Genomic DNA, 15932 nt, shown 5'->3' on the forward strand with positions numbered 1-15932 from the left:
GAAAATGTTTCCTCAACAACCCTGTGAGGGAGCTGACACAATTATCCCCATTTTCCAGATGAGATTGAGCTTCGATAGGTTGACATCTCAGTATAGAGACAGCCTGCAACTGGCTTCCTGTGCCAGGCTCTGTGGGGTGAGCTGATTTGAGCTTGTTGGTCCCATAGTCTAGGAGTCTGGAGAGCAGCCTGCGGTTATGGAAAGAGTCAGAGGAGCTGGAGCCAGATCCCTGCCCCACTGTCCACTCTCCTCAGTCTATCTCTCTTTCTCCTCTGTCTGTCTCTCTCTGTCTCTTTTCCTCCCTTTTTTTCTCTCTCCTTTGTCCTCTTTCTCTCTCTCTCTCTCTCTCTCTCTCTCTCTCTCTCTCTCTCTCTCTCTCTCTCTCTCTCTCTCTCTCTCTCTCTCTCTCTCTCTCTCTCTCTCTCTGTTTCTTTGTCTCTGTCTTTCTGTTTCTCCCTGTCTCTTTCCCTCCCTTCTTTTTCTCTCTCCTTTGTCTCTCTTTGTCTCTCTGTTTCTGTCTCTGTCTTTCTCTCTCTCTTTGTCTCTGTCTCTCTCTGTTTCTTCCTGTTTCGTTCCCTCCCTTCTTTTTCTCTCTCCTTTGTCCCTCCTTCTCTCTCTCTCTGGGTCTCAGTTTCCCCATCTGTAAAATGAAGGAGTTGGATGAGGTCCTCGCCGGCTTACCCCCGAGAGCCTGCAAGGAGACAGGGTGGAGGCTGGAGGGAGTTGGGTGCCAGCAGACCTTGGGCCTGGGCTGGACATCCGAGGCTCCCCATGAGGTGTAATCAGAGTCTCCTGAGCTCAGGTCCTAATCCTCGGGCTGTTCCTCCCTCCATCCCTGCCCGGGGGGCTCCCTTACATAATGCCTGCCAAAGGCTGACTGGCTGCTGGCACCCACAGGCCTGCTGTCTAGGTTTTTGCTGCCATGGCCTTCACGGAGCTGCTGGACACCCTGGGCGGGGTGGGCCGCTTCCAGATGCTGTACACGGCCCTGCTCCTGTTCCCCTGTTCCCTTCTAGCTTGCCACAATTTTCTCCAGAACTTCACAGCCGCTGTGCCTCTGCACCATTGCCGGGGCCACGCCAATGAGACCGGAGGCGCCAACACCACAGTGGAGGGTTGGTGGCGGGTGTCCATTCCTGCGGACCAGCACCAGAGGCCGGAACCTTGCCTGCGCTTTGTCCAGCCTCAGTGGGAGCTGCTAGACCCCAATGCCACAGTCACCGGTGTGGCCACCGAGGGTTGTGAAGATGGGTGGACCTACGATCACAGCGTCTTCCCCTCCACCATTGTGACCGAGGTGAGGTTGACGCTCAGGCCTGGGCCTTGGAGGCTGGGGAGGCTGGGAGGCTGTGTGTTCACAGTCTGTTCTTTCCTGGTAGTGGGATCTGGTGTGCGATGCAAGGCCCAAGAGGGACCTGGCTCAGACAGTCTACATGGCAGGAGTGCTGGTGGGGGCAGCTGTGTTTGGCAGTGTGGCAGACAGGTGGGCCACCCCCACCCCCCATCCTCGTCCTTCCCCTTCCCTGATTCTCCTCTGTGGAGGTTCCTTCCTCAGTACTGAAGGCCATTCTGTCTGTTGTTCTTTCACTTTGTCTCTGTCTTTCCCTCCTTTCTTTCTCTCTCCTTTCTCCCTCCTCTTCTCTCTCTCTCTCTCTCTCTCTCTCTCTCTCTCTCTCTCTCTCTCTCTCTTCTCCTCTCTCTCTCCTCTCTCTCTCTCTCTCTCTCTCTCTCTCTCTCTCTCTCTTTCCTTCCTCTTTCCTCCTTCTCTCTCTCTTTTCCTTCTTTTCCTCCTTTCTTTTTTCTTCTTCTTCCATTTTCTTCTCTCTGTCTGTCTCTGTCTTTTTTCTTGTCTCTGTCCCTCTCCTTTCTGTCTCTCCTCTCTATCTCTCTTTCTGTCTTTTCTCATTCTCTCTCTGTTTCTCCCTGTCTCTCTCTCTATCTTCTTTTTCTCTATCCATTGTCCCTCCTTGTCTCTCTGTCTTTCCCTCCTTTCTCCTTCATTCTCCTTTGTCCCTCTTTCTCTCTCTCACTCTCCTCTCCTCTCCTCCCCTCCCCTCCCCTCATTTCTCTCTCTCTGTCTCTCTGTCTCTCTCTGTCTCTCTCTGTCTCTGTCTCTCTTTCTCTGTCTCTGTCTCTCTCTGTCTCTCTCTCTCTCTGTCTCTCTCTCTGTCTCTCTCTCTGTCTCTCTCTCTCTCTCTCTCTCTCTCTCTCTCTCTCTCTCTCTCTCTCTCTCTCTCTCTGTCTCTCTCTCCCTGTCTCTGCCTCCCTTCCTTCTTTTTCTCTTTCCTCTCTCTCTGTCTCTCTGTCTCTCTCTGTCTCTCTCTGTCTCTGTCTCTCTTTCTCTGTCTCTGTCTCTCTCTGTCTCTCTCTCTCTCTCTGTCTCTCTCTCTGTCTCTCTCTCTGTCTCTCTCTCTCTCTCTCTCTCTCTCTCTCTCTCTCTCTCTCTCTCTCTCTCTCTCTTCTGTCTCTCTCTCCCTGTCTCTGCCTCCCTTCCTTCTTTTTCTCTTTCCTCTCTCTCTCTCTCTCTGTCTCTCTCTCCCTGTCTCTGCCTCCCTTCCTTCTTTTTCTCTTTCCTCTCTCTCTCTCTCTCTGTCTCTCTCTCCCTGTCTCTGCCTCCCTTCCTTCTTTTTCTCTTTCCTTTGTCTCTCTTACTCTCTTTCTGTCTCTCTGTCCCTCTCTGTCTTCCCCTTTGAATCCTCCTTGGCCGCTCTCTGTTGTCTCTGCTTAGAATGGCCGTGTAGGAAGCATCCCCAGAGGCCATGTGCTCTAACTTGGTATGTGAACCCTCACTTACCACCCCCCTGACAGCTGCTCATTTGTCGGTCTTTCCCGGGGGGCCTTGGTTCAGGGTACCCTGCTGGAGAATCAGAGTCATACAGGCAGATAACCCGGGAGTTGGCAGGGACCTCGGGGGCCCCTGAGATGGTGCATCCCTGACAAGGAGTCACTGCTGGGATGCACCCTACAGAGGCTGGGTGAGCTTCCCCCTTCAGTGAATGACTCCAGGGGGCAGAAATGCTTTCCTTTACTTATTGCCTCCCAGAGTGCACCCATAACTACCCCATGTCCGTATTAATTCTTATTATCAGTGATCACTGCATTAAAAGAGACAAAGTTTATCTTTAAAAATGACTTTTAGTCTACTGTTCTTTTAAGAGCATCCTGTGGGAGGGCTCTGGCCAAGTCAAGGCCCAGACTGTAACTGAGTTACAGACTTAGTGACAGAGCCATCCCAGCGGAGAGATTTTCCACCCTGGGAGTTACCCTCATGAGGCCGGGGGGAGCCAGAGCCCCTTGTCCCCACGTCACCGACCGGTGCCCATCCTGCCTCTGGACAGCCGGGCCAGTCCCTGATTGTGTCCTTCCCTCACTCCGGCTCAGGTGGGGCCGGAAGGCTCCCCTCATGTGCTCCTACCTGCAGCTTGCCGTGGCTGGGGCCTGCACGGCCTACTTCAGCTCCTTCGTGGTCTACTGTGTGTTTCGTTTTCTGACGGGCATGACCTTCTCTGGAATCATTCTCAACTCCCTTTCTCTAGGTGAGTCTTTGGAGATAGAGTGAGCTTTTATCCAGAATGCTGGGGGAGGCACGAAGGGGAGATGGGGCGGCCTTCACCCTTTCAGTGGGGGCCGGGACTGGGGGGCCAAGGTGGGGAAGGTCGGATGCGTTTGCCAGGCGTGGCCCTGCCTTCCCACCTCTTCATCTCCCAGAAGCACATGGTAGAAGCCACTTGTCCAAGAGTAGTGAGAGGCAGAGCTTGGCTCCCAGGCTCCCTCTATTACCTCTCTGTAGTCTGGGCTGGGGGTGCAGACAGGACCAGTTTCTCCTCCCTGGGACCAGGATGTCCACCCCAGCTGGAGGGGGGGAAGCGCACTGGACCTTGTCCTCCACACTCAAGTGTTCCAAGTTAATCCTTTTTCCTGGCCAGCTTCAGGGGACTCTGGCAAGTGGCTCAGCACCTGAGGCTGGGCTGTGACTGATGGGAAGGGCAGGCTCAGTCTCATCCGGGCCACTCCGTCTCCTGTTACGGATTAGAGGTTCACTCTGGGGAAAGCGCTTGACTTTGAGAAAGGTTCACAGCAAGGCAGGGGGATATGGGAGCCTCAGGTTCCATTTAAGGGTCTCATGGTCCTGGGAAGGGGAAGAAAAGAGAATCTGAGAAGTGGGTTCATTCATTCATCGTTCAGATGTAGTAGATATAATTCGAGAATTAGAGTCAGGGAATCTTAAGGCTGGAAAGAAGCTGGAATCCAATTTCTTCCCATTCAGTAGAGGCATCTCTTCTACCTTCTAAATCCAGCCTCTACTTAAACAGAGGCAGTGTGGTCCAGCAGAAAGAGCTTAAGGTCTGCAGTTTCAAAACCACCTTGGTTAACCGCTGTCTGCCTCAGTTTCCTCATCTGTAAATAGGAGGGCATTGGATTAGATGACTTCTAAGGTCCTTTCTTTGGCCGGGAGTGTGCTGATAAATGTTTAACAACTGGTTTTTGGAGGGAAAAAAAGGACACAAGACATACATACTTTCATGTTTAACTACAGTATCACCATTTCTTAAGTCTAAACAATCAGCAGAAAGCTCAATCACATCCTGGTTTGTAGTGCTTGCACAGTGAAAATTTAACAATCCTTTCCCTGGCGTAGGATCGTCTAGCCTCCAGTGGAGGGGAGCTTGGCCCCTCCATTGTCAGAGGGGTCTCATTGCTTTTTAATGTTGAGCTGACTTTTTCCTTGTACCCATTGCTCTGACTCTTCCCTCCGGTGCCCTACGGGATCAGTCTCGGCAAGCCGGTGCTTTGAGATTCAGTGTTTGTTGACATGAATAGAGATGGAGGTTTAATGGGATGGTGCAAGACAGACCGAGCTTGATGGAACCTCGGGGGTGGCAGGACACTGGGCGGGGGTGGGGGTGACTTTCTGAATGGCAGTTCAGGACTTTGCATTTCCTCTGTGTCTTGGCCCATCTTCCTGGCCCGTTGCTGTCTCGGCGGCATCGGGTGCGTCCGGTGAACACCCATTGGTGCATCTCACCTCTGCTCCTCCCCAGTTGTGGAGTGGATGCCCACCCAAGGGCGCACGGTGGCTGGAGCCCTCCTGGGTTATGCCTTCACCCTGGGGCAGATCGTGCTGGCAGGAGTTGCCTACCTGGTCCGGTCTTGGCGATGGCTGCAGTTTGCCGTCTCGGCCCCCTACCTGGTCATCTTCCTGTACTCTTGGTACGTCAGAGGGGAGCGTTGGGGGGATGGACACACTGGGGATGAGGGATGTCCCTTGGGTGTGGAGCTTGCCCCCAGCAGGCACAAAGCTCTTGTGGCCAGCTCACCCTCCAGTGCAGGGATCCTCACCCTCCCACCCTTCTCAGCTCCCAGGGTCACCTTGGGTGGGGAGAATAGTCCCCAGCAGAGAATTCAGATACTCTGCCAGCCCGGCCTTGAGATCTGAGTTAGGAACGATGCCCTAAGGAACTAGGTGCTCTCTCAGAGCGGGGAGAATGGGTAGAGCTGGGACTTAGCAGGGTGAGAAGGGCAAGGCAGGGCGCTGAGGAAGCCAGTCCTGGCGTCAGCCGAAGGGAAGCTTTGGAAGGCGGCTCTGCTATTTTACCCAGAATGCTTAGAGCTGACGGGCTGATTGAATGAAGGAAGGGCTCATTCCCAAATTGGCCAGTTCCTCAGACTTCAATTTGTACCGCGTCCTACCTAATATCAGGCTGGGTTCTAGACTCGGTGTCGAGATGCCGGGTTATTGGGTGGCTGGTCCTAGCAGTGAATTGAGGGGCCAGTTTGTTAAGCTCCAGTTTTATGCATGCGCCTTCCCCCCTCCAGGAGACAGGAAACCAGCACCCACCTGAGGGTACGACCCCCAATCTCAGCGTTCCCTGGTTAGTGCAGCTTGGCTTTATGAGCCCCAAGCTTGACCAGCAGCTCCCTGCCCCTAACTTAGGGAAGCTCCCCATCCTCCCAGGAGTCTTTGAGCTCTCTCATTCTCTGGTTTACTTAGAAAATGTTCCAGATTACAGCCAGCCAGCTTTAGAAAACCCAACCAAACCCCAGACCTCCAGATAGTGATCGGCTGCTTCATCTGTCAGTGATGCCTTATTTTGCAGCTACGCCCCCCCCCCCATCCCTAACCCTGGATCTCCGGGCTCCGATCCAGTGCTACATGAAACCTCTCCTCCTGGCTCATTGTGCCTCCCTCACCCCTCCCAGCTACATCTAACCCTTAACCCCAGAGGCTTTCCCACCCCTCCCAGATACATCTAACTCAACCTGAGAGGCTATTGATCTACTCTCCTCATTTTACAGCTAGAGAAACTGAGGCCCAGAGAGATGAAGTGATTTGCTTAGGTAGTAAGGTAGAAAGTGGTGGATTTAAAGCAGGCAGCCATCTTTCTATCTTTCATACACACACACACACACACACACACACATACACACACACACACACATTTGCAGCTAGAACAGCACTTTTACTTAGCACTAGGTACTTAGCACAGTAGGGCTAGCACATAGTGGGGCTTTTAATAAATGCTCCTGGATGGCTTGCTTGCTTGCTACTTTTCCCAGGGGCAGAATTTGTGACCAAAAAAGAGAGGAGGGTGGCTGGTATTAGAAGCACTGCCCACTGAAGCTTCCTGCTGCCAGTCTGGACTCACTGCCATGTCTCCTTAGGTGGCTGCCTGAGTCCTCCCGCTGGCTCCTCCTCCACGGAAAATCCCATCTAGCCATCCAGAACCTGCGCAAAGTGGCCAGGCTAAATGGAAAAAGGGAGGAAGGACAGCAACTCACTAAGGAGGTGACGGGAGGGCAGAACTGGCCATGCATGCCAGGAGAGCATGGGGGCTGTTTTTATGTTCCTTGGAGGCTGCTCTCTGAAACTGAAGGGCTGGGAGAAGCCGGGGGTGGTGGTGGGGAGGCTCTGGTGACCGGTCCTGGCTCCGATTCCACCTGGGCAGACATGACTGATTTGGGACAATTAATCGAGTGTCCCAGGACTCAGAAAATAAGTCCCCTCCCCGGTTCCACTCAGATTTTAAGATGTAATCATCAGGAAGGATCTGGAAGTCAGTATCTGGGAAAGTCTCTGGAGGCGGTAGAGAGAGGCCCAGGGTCTTTCAGTGCTGATGTGGATCTTTGAAGCTGGTTGGAGTCACTCATCCATGGCCAGTCTCCTTGTGGCCCATGAGGCAGGCTCCAACCTGGCCTCTGAGAAGAGGTCACTTGGAGGCTGATCGATCATTGGGGGATTAGTAAGGTAGCATGAAAAAAAAATGGCTTAGGACAGAAGACCTGAGTTCCAATTCTGCCTCTACTACAGTCTATCTATGTAATCTGTTGGATCATTTCTAAAGAAGAGGGTTGGATTTGATGGCCAGTGAGGTCACTTCCAGATTGACATCTGGGGTCGGCTGGGTGATGTCTGTCCTCCTCCACACAGGGGGAAGCAGAGGCAGCTGGGATGTTTCCGTGCGATAGCTGCTGATTTTTCTCAAGGGTCTCGTCTCCCCCAGGTGGTGAATGCCTACATGCAGAGTGAGTCTTCAGGGGGTCGGCCCTCCAGTTCTGTCCTGGACCTCTTTCGGACCCCAGCCATTCGTAAGGTCACTTGCTGCCTCATGGTTGTCTGGTAGGTGGTGGGATCCATCCTCGAGCATCCTTGATCCGTCCTTGGGATGGGAGGGGTTGTTCTTTCCCCTAATCCTTTGGTGCTGAAGGAACAATCTGGTGTCCCCTGAATAGAGCATCTGAGAAATCCTGCGGTGAGGGAGTGGACCCTGTAGGGGCAAACTGCTGCCAGCTTGGAAAATCACCAGGTAGATGACTGACCCCCATCCACAAGGCCTGGTGCCTTTCCAGCTCCCACTGACCAGAATCACAGTATCTCAGAGCATAAGGAACCTACTTCAGTATCAATGTAGGCAATGAAGCCACAATCATTTATGAAACATCTACTGTATACAGGGCAGCAGGAATGTAAAACAACTCCGAGCTAGCCCCTGCTCTCAAGGAACTTCTAGGCTAGCCAGGGGAGAGCTGTGCAGATCTCTTTCTTACAAGGACTTGGGCATGTGGAGGACACTTCAGCACCCATGGCTCTATGGCCTCTGTTTGGAGACTTCTAGAGAGGGGAAGCTCAGCCCTTCCTCAGGCAGCCTCCACCTTCCACTCTGGGATGGCTCTCACTCCTAGAAAAATTTTTGTAGAATCAAGGCTAGACCGGACTCTGGCCAACTCCCCTCCTCCCCGATTGTTCTCAATTAGAGCTGGAAGAATCTTCCCAGGGGCTGAAATTTATCAACAAGCATTTATTAAGAACCTACTAAATGCCAGATGTTGGAGATAAAGAAAAAAGAAAGATGTTTCCTGCCCTCAAGGAGCTTACATACCCAGTCTGCAGTGTATAACGCACGGAAATGAGTGGCTGAGGGGAAGGGAATGGAAGGCAGTCATGAGCAGCTGCTTGGAAAGGGGGAAACTGAGGCATCAAGGGGTGAGCACTAACAACAAAGCCAGGAAGTGAGCCAAGGGGGCATGGGGCTAAGCAGAGGATTCCACTGTCATTCTCAGGTTCTCCAATTCCTTGGCTTACTATGGCCTGGCCATGGACCTACAGAAGTTTGGGCTCAGCATTTACCTGGTCCAGGTGATGTTCGGGGTCATTGACATCCCGGCCATGCTGGTCTCCACCACCACGATGATTTACGTGGGGCGCCGGGCCACCGTGGCTTCATTCCTCATCCTGGCCGGATTCATGGTGATCGCCAACATGTTTGTCCCAGAAGGTGAGTCATAGGAGCGGAGAGTCCTTCCCTTCTCAGCTTGCAAAGTCTCACAAGGATCCTGGGGGGGGGGGGGCGCTGCAGTGTTTTGGGCCCCTGTTTTCAGAGATTTCAGAGGGAAAAGAGAAGCTCGGGAGATGTCGATCTCAGCAACATCTGGCGACAGGTGTTAATAATGCAAGGATCTATGACTTTCACAGTTAATGGCGGTGAGGAAGAGGGAGAGAGAGAGGGAGGGGAAGAGAGAGAAAGAGACAGAGAGAGACAGAAATAGAGACAGAGAGAGATAGAGAGACAGAGACAGAGAGAGACAGAGAGACAAAGAGAGACAGACTCTAGGGATGGTATGGGCAGAAAATGGAGGTGGTGTTTATTTCTGGGTCCTTTCTGGAACTAGGAGCAATGTGGCCCATTGGCCTGGCATCCCCCCTTCTCAGGGACTGACACGGCCTGTTGGCCCGGCCTCCCCCCTTTCCTGGCTGCTGCTCATGGCTTTCCTTTTCTGCGTTCTTCCACAGACATGCAAACCCTGAGGACGGCCCAGGCGGCCCTGGGGAAGGGCTGTCTGGCCAGCTCCTTCATCTCTGTGTACCTCTTTGCAGGGGAGCTGTACCCAACACAGGTCAGGTAGGCAGCAGGAGGGGCTGCTAGCTCGCCTGCAGATGCCCACAAACGTATCCTGGAAGGGGGCCAGAGTCCTTGGACCGTCTGCCTTCCCCAGACCCAAATCCTCTTTCCTGATCAGAATTCAGTTCAACAAATATGTCTCCATGGCTTCCGATTGCTATCGGGGATATGAAGGGAAGACAACATTTCCTGTTGTCGGGGCTCTTGCATCCCACTGGGCGGTCAGTGTCAGATCGTTTGAGGTGGGAGAAAGCATCAGTCAGCAGGGGAGGAGGGGGATTAGGAAGGGGGAAGTAGCACCTGAGCTGAGCCTTGAAGGGAGAGAAAGATGCTGAGAGTTGAGGAAAGAGGAACGAATGCTTTCCAGGCAGAGGCAATGACGTGAACAAAGGCCTGTGGACAAATTTGGGGACGGAAGTCTAGTTTGGCTGGAACCCAGAGTACGATAGGAGTCGAGGCTGAAGAGGTAAGTGGGAATCAGGCTGAAGTCAGAGCCAACAACTCCGGCAACAATGAGGAACAGCTAACGTTTTTCAAAAAGGGGAGAGATGGGCTGGAAGGGGATGGCCTTGCCACCGGGGTGAGTGAGGATGGAGTGGAACCGAGACACCGATTAGAACCGCCAGATGGTGCCTTAGGGCAAAGAGCGCCAAGTTTGGAGTCCGGAACACTCATCGTCTTCGTGAGTTCAGAGCTGTCCTCAGACAAGTCATTTAACTTATTTGCCTCAGTTTTCTCATCTGTAAAATGAGCTTGAAGAGGAAATAGCAAACCACTCTAGTATCTTTGCCAAGGAAGCCCCAAATGAGCGCACGAAGAGCTGGACACAACTGAACAATAGCCACACAGTGGTGCAGTTGACAGGCGCTGATGCGTTAGCTGGGACGGTGGCCCTGGGAGTGGACAGGAGGGAAAGGAATCAGGAGATCTTGCAGTGGAGAAGCAACCAGACTGAGCCTGGGGTCCCACAGGCCCCCACACCTGGGATGCCCTACCTCCTTTCCACTACTAAAGCCTCCCCTCACTCCCAAATGACCTCCCCTCTACCTTGTGTAGAGACAGCATGGCACAGCATGCAGAGAGCCAGACTTGGAATTGGGAAGCCCTGGGGTCAAATCCCAGCTTTAGGCTTCCTGGCAGGGTGACCCTGCACCTTTCTTTTTACTTCATGTCTCTGAGTTTGAGGTAACAACTCCCTAAGACTAAGTTACAAAGAAGGCCCCACCTTCATTGACAGAGGGAGTTTCTGCACCCCAGAGCACGCCATACAAAGGAGATTCCAGGTCCAGGAATAAGCTGGCTCCTTTGGAGAGCTTTCCTATTTTCTTATCTGTAAAGAGATACATTCTGATTTCATTTTCTCTTTGTCAAACACCAAGCACATAGTAGGTGCTTCATGAATGCTTGCAAGTTGATTGGTTGTTGTCACCAATAGAATTAGGGAAGTTTGGAGAAGGAAAAGTTTATGAGGGAAGGGGAGATGCTGGTGGGCCAGCTAAGGAGATGTCTGCCAGGTACTGGGTGACAGCGGGTCAGCAAGAACTAGGATGGATGAGAAAATCTGGGAGTAATCTGCATGGAAGTGGTCATTGAATCCAGGAGCCTAATGAGGTAAGGGGGTGGAGAGACAGACAGAGACAGAGAGATACAGAAAGACAAAGATAGAGAGGGGAGGGGGAGAGAAACAGAGAGACAAAGACAGAGAGAAAGAGAGAGAGAGGTGGGGGAGGAAACAGAGAGAGATGGAGAGAGAGAGAGAGAGAGAGAGAGAGAGAGAGAGAGAGAGAGAGAGAGAGAGAGAGAGAGAGAGAGAGAGAGAGAGAGGCAGAGAGAGATGGAGAGAGATGGAGAGAGAGAGAGAGAGAGAGAGAGAGATGAGAGAGAGAGAGAGAGAGAGAGAGAGAGGCAGAGAGAGAGAGAGGCAGAGAGAGAGAGAAAGAGGGGGGAGAGAGAGAGAGAGAGAGAGAGGGAGAGAGAGAGAGAGAGAGAGAGAGAGAGAGAGAGAGAGAGAGAGAGAGAGAGAGAGAGAGGCAGAGAGACAGAGAGGCAGAGAGAGAGAGAAAGAGGGGGGAGAGAGAGAGAGAGAGAGAGGGAGAGAGAGAGAGAGAGAGAGAGAGAGAGAGAGAGAGAGAGAGAGAGAGAGAGAGAGAGAGAGAGAGAGAGGCAGAGAAAGAGAGACACACAAAGAGACATACAGAAAGACAGAGAGGGAGAGACAGAGACAGAGAGAAATAAAGACAGAGATAAAGAGACAGAGATTACACACAGAAAGACAGACAGAGAAGAAGAAGGAGGAGGAGGAGGAGGAGAAGAAGATTTAGATGATGATGATGATCTAGGACAGAGCTTGGGGAGACAATGAATGGTGGTCTAGAAAAGACAAGTGAGCAAGAATTATCAGATAGAAGAGGATAATAGCACAGGAACCAAGGGAGGAAAAGGTGATCAATGGTGTCCAAAACCATGAGAAGTTGAAGAAGATGAAAACCAAATGGAGATCCTCAGATTTCATAGGTAAAAAGTCCCTGATAAGTCCCAAGAGTAGTTTCTTTAGAGCAGTGGAGGACGGGCCTCTAACCAGGGCAGCGAGAGAGGCTTTCCCATTTAGAGAGGGCACTGACGGCAACTTCAGTCTTGGAGTAGCTTCCATATAACAGCAAGAGAGAAGTAGAGACCTGGATGGTAGGGATGGCCTAGGGTGGAGAGTTATCAGGGTGTGAATGGGAGGGAGGCAAGGATTCTCAAGGATGCAAGACAGAGGCCAGAGTGTATTTGATGTGATCAACTAGAGTCAAGGCTATAAAGGGAGCAAAGTAAGAGCAGAGGAAGGTGAGAGATGAAGAGGGAGGGACAGAGGGACGGGTTTGTGGTCAATGGGAGGACAAAAGACAGGATTAGAGAGTTTAGCTGAGGCAGAGCTGGGAGAATGGGAGAGTGTAATCGAGGGAACTCTCAGAGTTCGGGTCAGTAGCTGAGTAGAGTAAGGACGCAGGCTGTGGGAGCTGAGGAGGCCACAGTATTGAAAGGACCATGGACAAGAACTCCAGAGTCACTGATGAAGAAGGCAGAGGCTGGGACGGGGAGGGATTCTCTGACCTTCAGAAAGGAGAGGCTGGCCCTGGGGGCTTGTTGGAGATCCCAGCAAGGATCCGGTCCGGTCCGAGGGACGGGGAGGGATGGAGTAGTTCCAGTGGTGGCCTAGAGGCACAGGTAGTGAAGCAAGCCTTTGACCCAGAGCCTCTACCCCTGGTCAATGGCCTTTTTTCCTCAATGGGGGCCATCTCTCAAGCTCAAACCTGTCACTTTTTTTGCCCTGCTCTCTTCATTTCCTTCTCGAGGGTCTCAGGACCTAATTCAAACCTTGCAGACCTCCAACCCCACGACTTGGCCTGCTAATCCACTGACTTTGCTCTGTCAGGCAGATGGGCATGGGATTCGTCTCCGTGAATGCCCGCTTGGGTGGCATGGCGGCCCCATTGGTCTCCATGTTGGGAGAGTACCATCCCGTCCTGCCCCCCGTAATCTTTGGGGCTACCGCCATCTTTGCCGGGATAGCAGTCTGCTTCCTCATGGAGACTCGCAATTTGCCCCTGGTGGAGACCATCGAAGCAATGGAGAAAAGGTGAGCCTGGGGTCACAGGTTCTTCTGCATGTCCCCCCCCCCCAGATTAGCATCTCATATTAAACCACCAAGGAAACTTGTTCCATAACAAATTTCAGAGCAGAATATTCCCCCATCCCCCAAGTCCTCCCTCAAGACTTTGTCCATTCTTCACGGTTCCTCATGTTTTTGCAGTAGCTATGCCCCCCTGCCTTGGCTCTGCTTCTTTGGTTTTGCAGAATTTATCCAGAGGCAGGGGCATGTAGAGGAAAGAAAACTGGCCTCTGAGTTCAAGTCCTGCCTCAGACACATCCTGGCTGTGTGGCCCTGGGCAGACCCTTAAATTATCTGTGTTCTTAGCAACTTTCTAAGATGACACATTGAAGAAAAGGTCCTAGGATGTACCAGATCCTGTGCTAAGTCCTAGCAATATAGCCACAAATGTCCTACCGGCCCTCAAGGGGCAGCTCGATGGCACAGGGCACCAGTTCTGGAGTCATGAGGATATGAATTCAAATTCGACCTCATACTAGTTTTAGGATCTTAAGCACTAGCCATTTAGCCCAGATTGTCTCAAAACAAAGAAATGAAAAATGGAGGCAGTGTTTTTCAATAGGGTCTGTCCAATAGAACTAATAATACATATACATAAAAATGCAAAATAAAAAGCAGGAATTTTTTGGGTGAGGCAGGCTAAACTAGCTGCTCAGGGTAAATTGGGAGGGTCCCGGATAAGGAGGGATTATTCATCTACAGGTATGGTCACTGTGTATATTTTTCTCCTGGTTGAACTATCTTAATTCAGTATCAGTTCACAAAAATCTTCCCACATTTCTCTGAATTTCTAATATTTGTGTTTCATAGAAATTCCGTTCCATTCCTTCCCAAACAAGATAATCATTTATTAAGCACTTACTTCATTATATTATCATTGTGGAGTCTTGTTGAGGCATTCGTTGGAGTCTTAACTGCCAGCTCTGAGGTTCTCTCATTCTGTGCCTCTTTCTCTCTACCCTTTGCTTTCATTAGGGCCAAAGGATGCCTTTCCCAGAAGGTTACAGAAGAAAAGAGTGAAGAAATAAGCCTACAGCCCATCGGGGTTTCCTCTCACATCAAAGAAACTGTCTAAATTGGAGGGAGTCCTTGGGAAGGCCCTGCTTGTTTGTGACAAGAAGCTCTGGGTGTGTGTGGGGGCAGGCTGCTTTGGGGGAGATCCTTTGGAGGAAGGAACCAGAGCCTTGGCCCTGAACTTGGTGCTGGGGCCATGGGGAAGGGCGTGAGGCCATGGGGGAAGGGCATGGTGCCATCTTCCTCAATGATTTCCCAGATGTTCATCAAAATTTCCAATGTGAATTGAATTAAATTGATCTTCATAGTTGTCTGTGTATGTATCTGTTACACTCCCGTGGCCTCCGTGTCCCAGGGCTACAGGCACAGGGAAGGGGAATCCAGCAGGAGATATGAAAGCCAAGCAACCAATCATCAATTGCCAATGAAAATGTGTAGGAATATCCCTCCAGGAGTGCCCAAGGTCAGAGGGCCAAGGTCCGATGCCCAATAGAATCCCTACAAAATCCTCTTAGGGAATGGGGCCTTTCCTGGCTGATGTCCCATGATCCCTGCTTCCATCTCTCTAGCATTTTGGGTTTCCAAGGCAATTTCAGCCCAGCAACTTTGAACTGGAGACATGTCAGAAAATCCTGGCTCCCCCTTCACCTTCTGTGTCACTTGGGAAGGTTTTTTTTTTTTTTTTTTTTAACTGTTTCCTAATTTGTAAAATGAGAGATCTCTTCCAGCCCTGGGACAATCATCACTCAGCTGAGAGCATTATCAAGTAGTTGGGGGGAGGGAGAGGGAATTTAATCCTTAACAAGGCCAACAGGTTATTAAAAAGAATGGTGGCCATCTCTTTTAGAATAAAGACAAACACGTTATCAAGGGTTCCTTGGACTTATGAGGAGAGACAATGTGCAAGGAAAAAATGGATGACAACATGGCTGGACAAAAATCAACGAGGACAATCCCTTTTGATAATATTGACAAAAAATCCAAGAGGGCTGGACTTCTTCCTTCTCACAGGAAGTTCAGCTGAGGAGAAGGAGGCTTTGGGGGTGGAGGAGCCTTCCCTGCATTGCCCATGAGGAAGGATGGGAGCTGGTTGTCACAGGTGGGTCTCCTGACCCCAGTGCCAGAGCCCTTCCTGTGCCTTGGAATCCTTTTTCTCCCCAGAGAGCCTTCATGCTCACTCTTATTTTACCCAGATGGGCCTTGGGCTCTTGAGTTTAAATGATTATTTAAAGCAGAAGGTGGGTGGGGGTCTAGGAGCCATGCCAGAGAAGTGTGGTTTGGGTGGAGACCATCATGGAGAGAATGTGAGCCTGGGATTACAGGCTTTTTTGAACCCTCCCCTCCAAGATTAGCAGCTCCCATTAAACAACCAAGAAAATGTGTTTCATAATGGTATTTTAATGAATTTGTGTGAACTGATACTGAACTAAGTAGAACCAAAAGAAAAATATACACAATGACCATAATAGTGCAAATGAATAAACCTTCCTTATCCCAGGCCCTCCTAATGTCCTCTGAGCAGCTAATTTATCCTGCCCCACCAAAAAATCACCTGCTTTGGGAAGTGGAAGGATACTCTGGTTGGAGGCCTTCCACCCAATGCCGGACAATCACTGGTTGGGGACATTGGACTTTAAGAGTCAGAAAGACTGGAATTTGGGTCCGGCCTCAAGTGATTATTCAGCTGGGTGAACCCTGGGCAAACTGTTTGCCTCAGTTTCCTCCTTTGTAAAATGGAGATGATAGGTAGGCTGGATGGATTGGAGAGAGCCTCATAGTCGGTGAATCTGCTCTGAGATCCTCCACGTCATTCTTCTCCACTTCTGTCAAACAAAGCTCCTAAAGTCTGACCTTAATCAGCAGTC

At 51.2% G+C, this 15932-nt stretch overlaps 1 protein-coding gene across 1 annotated transcript; it reads left to right on the plus strand.

Annotated features, from left to right (window-relative positions):
- Positions 1-340: 340 nt before the first annotated feature.
- LOC141546412 (solute carrier family 22 member 20-like) lies at positions 341-14372 on the plus strand. Its single transcript, XM_074274206.1, has 10 exons — positions 341-1297; positions 1380-1483; positions 3382-3536; positions 5043-5211; positions 6664-6787; positions 7503-7618; positions 8560-8774; positions 9290-9398; positions 12817-13020; positions 14029-14372. The coding sequence occupies exons 1-10, from the start codon at positions 923-925 to the stop codon at positions 14126-14128; spliced, it is 1671 nt and encodes a 556-aa protein (XP_074130307.1). The 5' UTR covers positions 341-922; the 3' UTR covers positions 14129-14372.
- The last annotated feature ends 1560 nt before the right edge of the window (positions 14373-15932 follow it).

The sequence above is a fragment of the Sminthopsis crassicaudata genome, chromosome 6 (genome assembly GCF_048593235.1).
Source record: "Sminthopsis crassicaudata isolate SCR6 chromosome 6, ASM4859323v1, whole genome shotgun sequence".
NCBI lineage: Eukaryota > Metazoa > Chordata > Mammalia > Dasyuromorphia > Dasyuridae > Sminthopsis > Sminthopsis crassicaudata.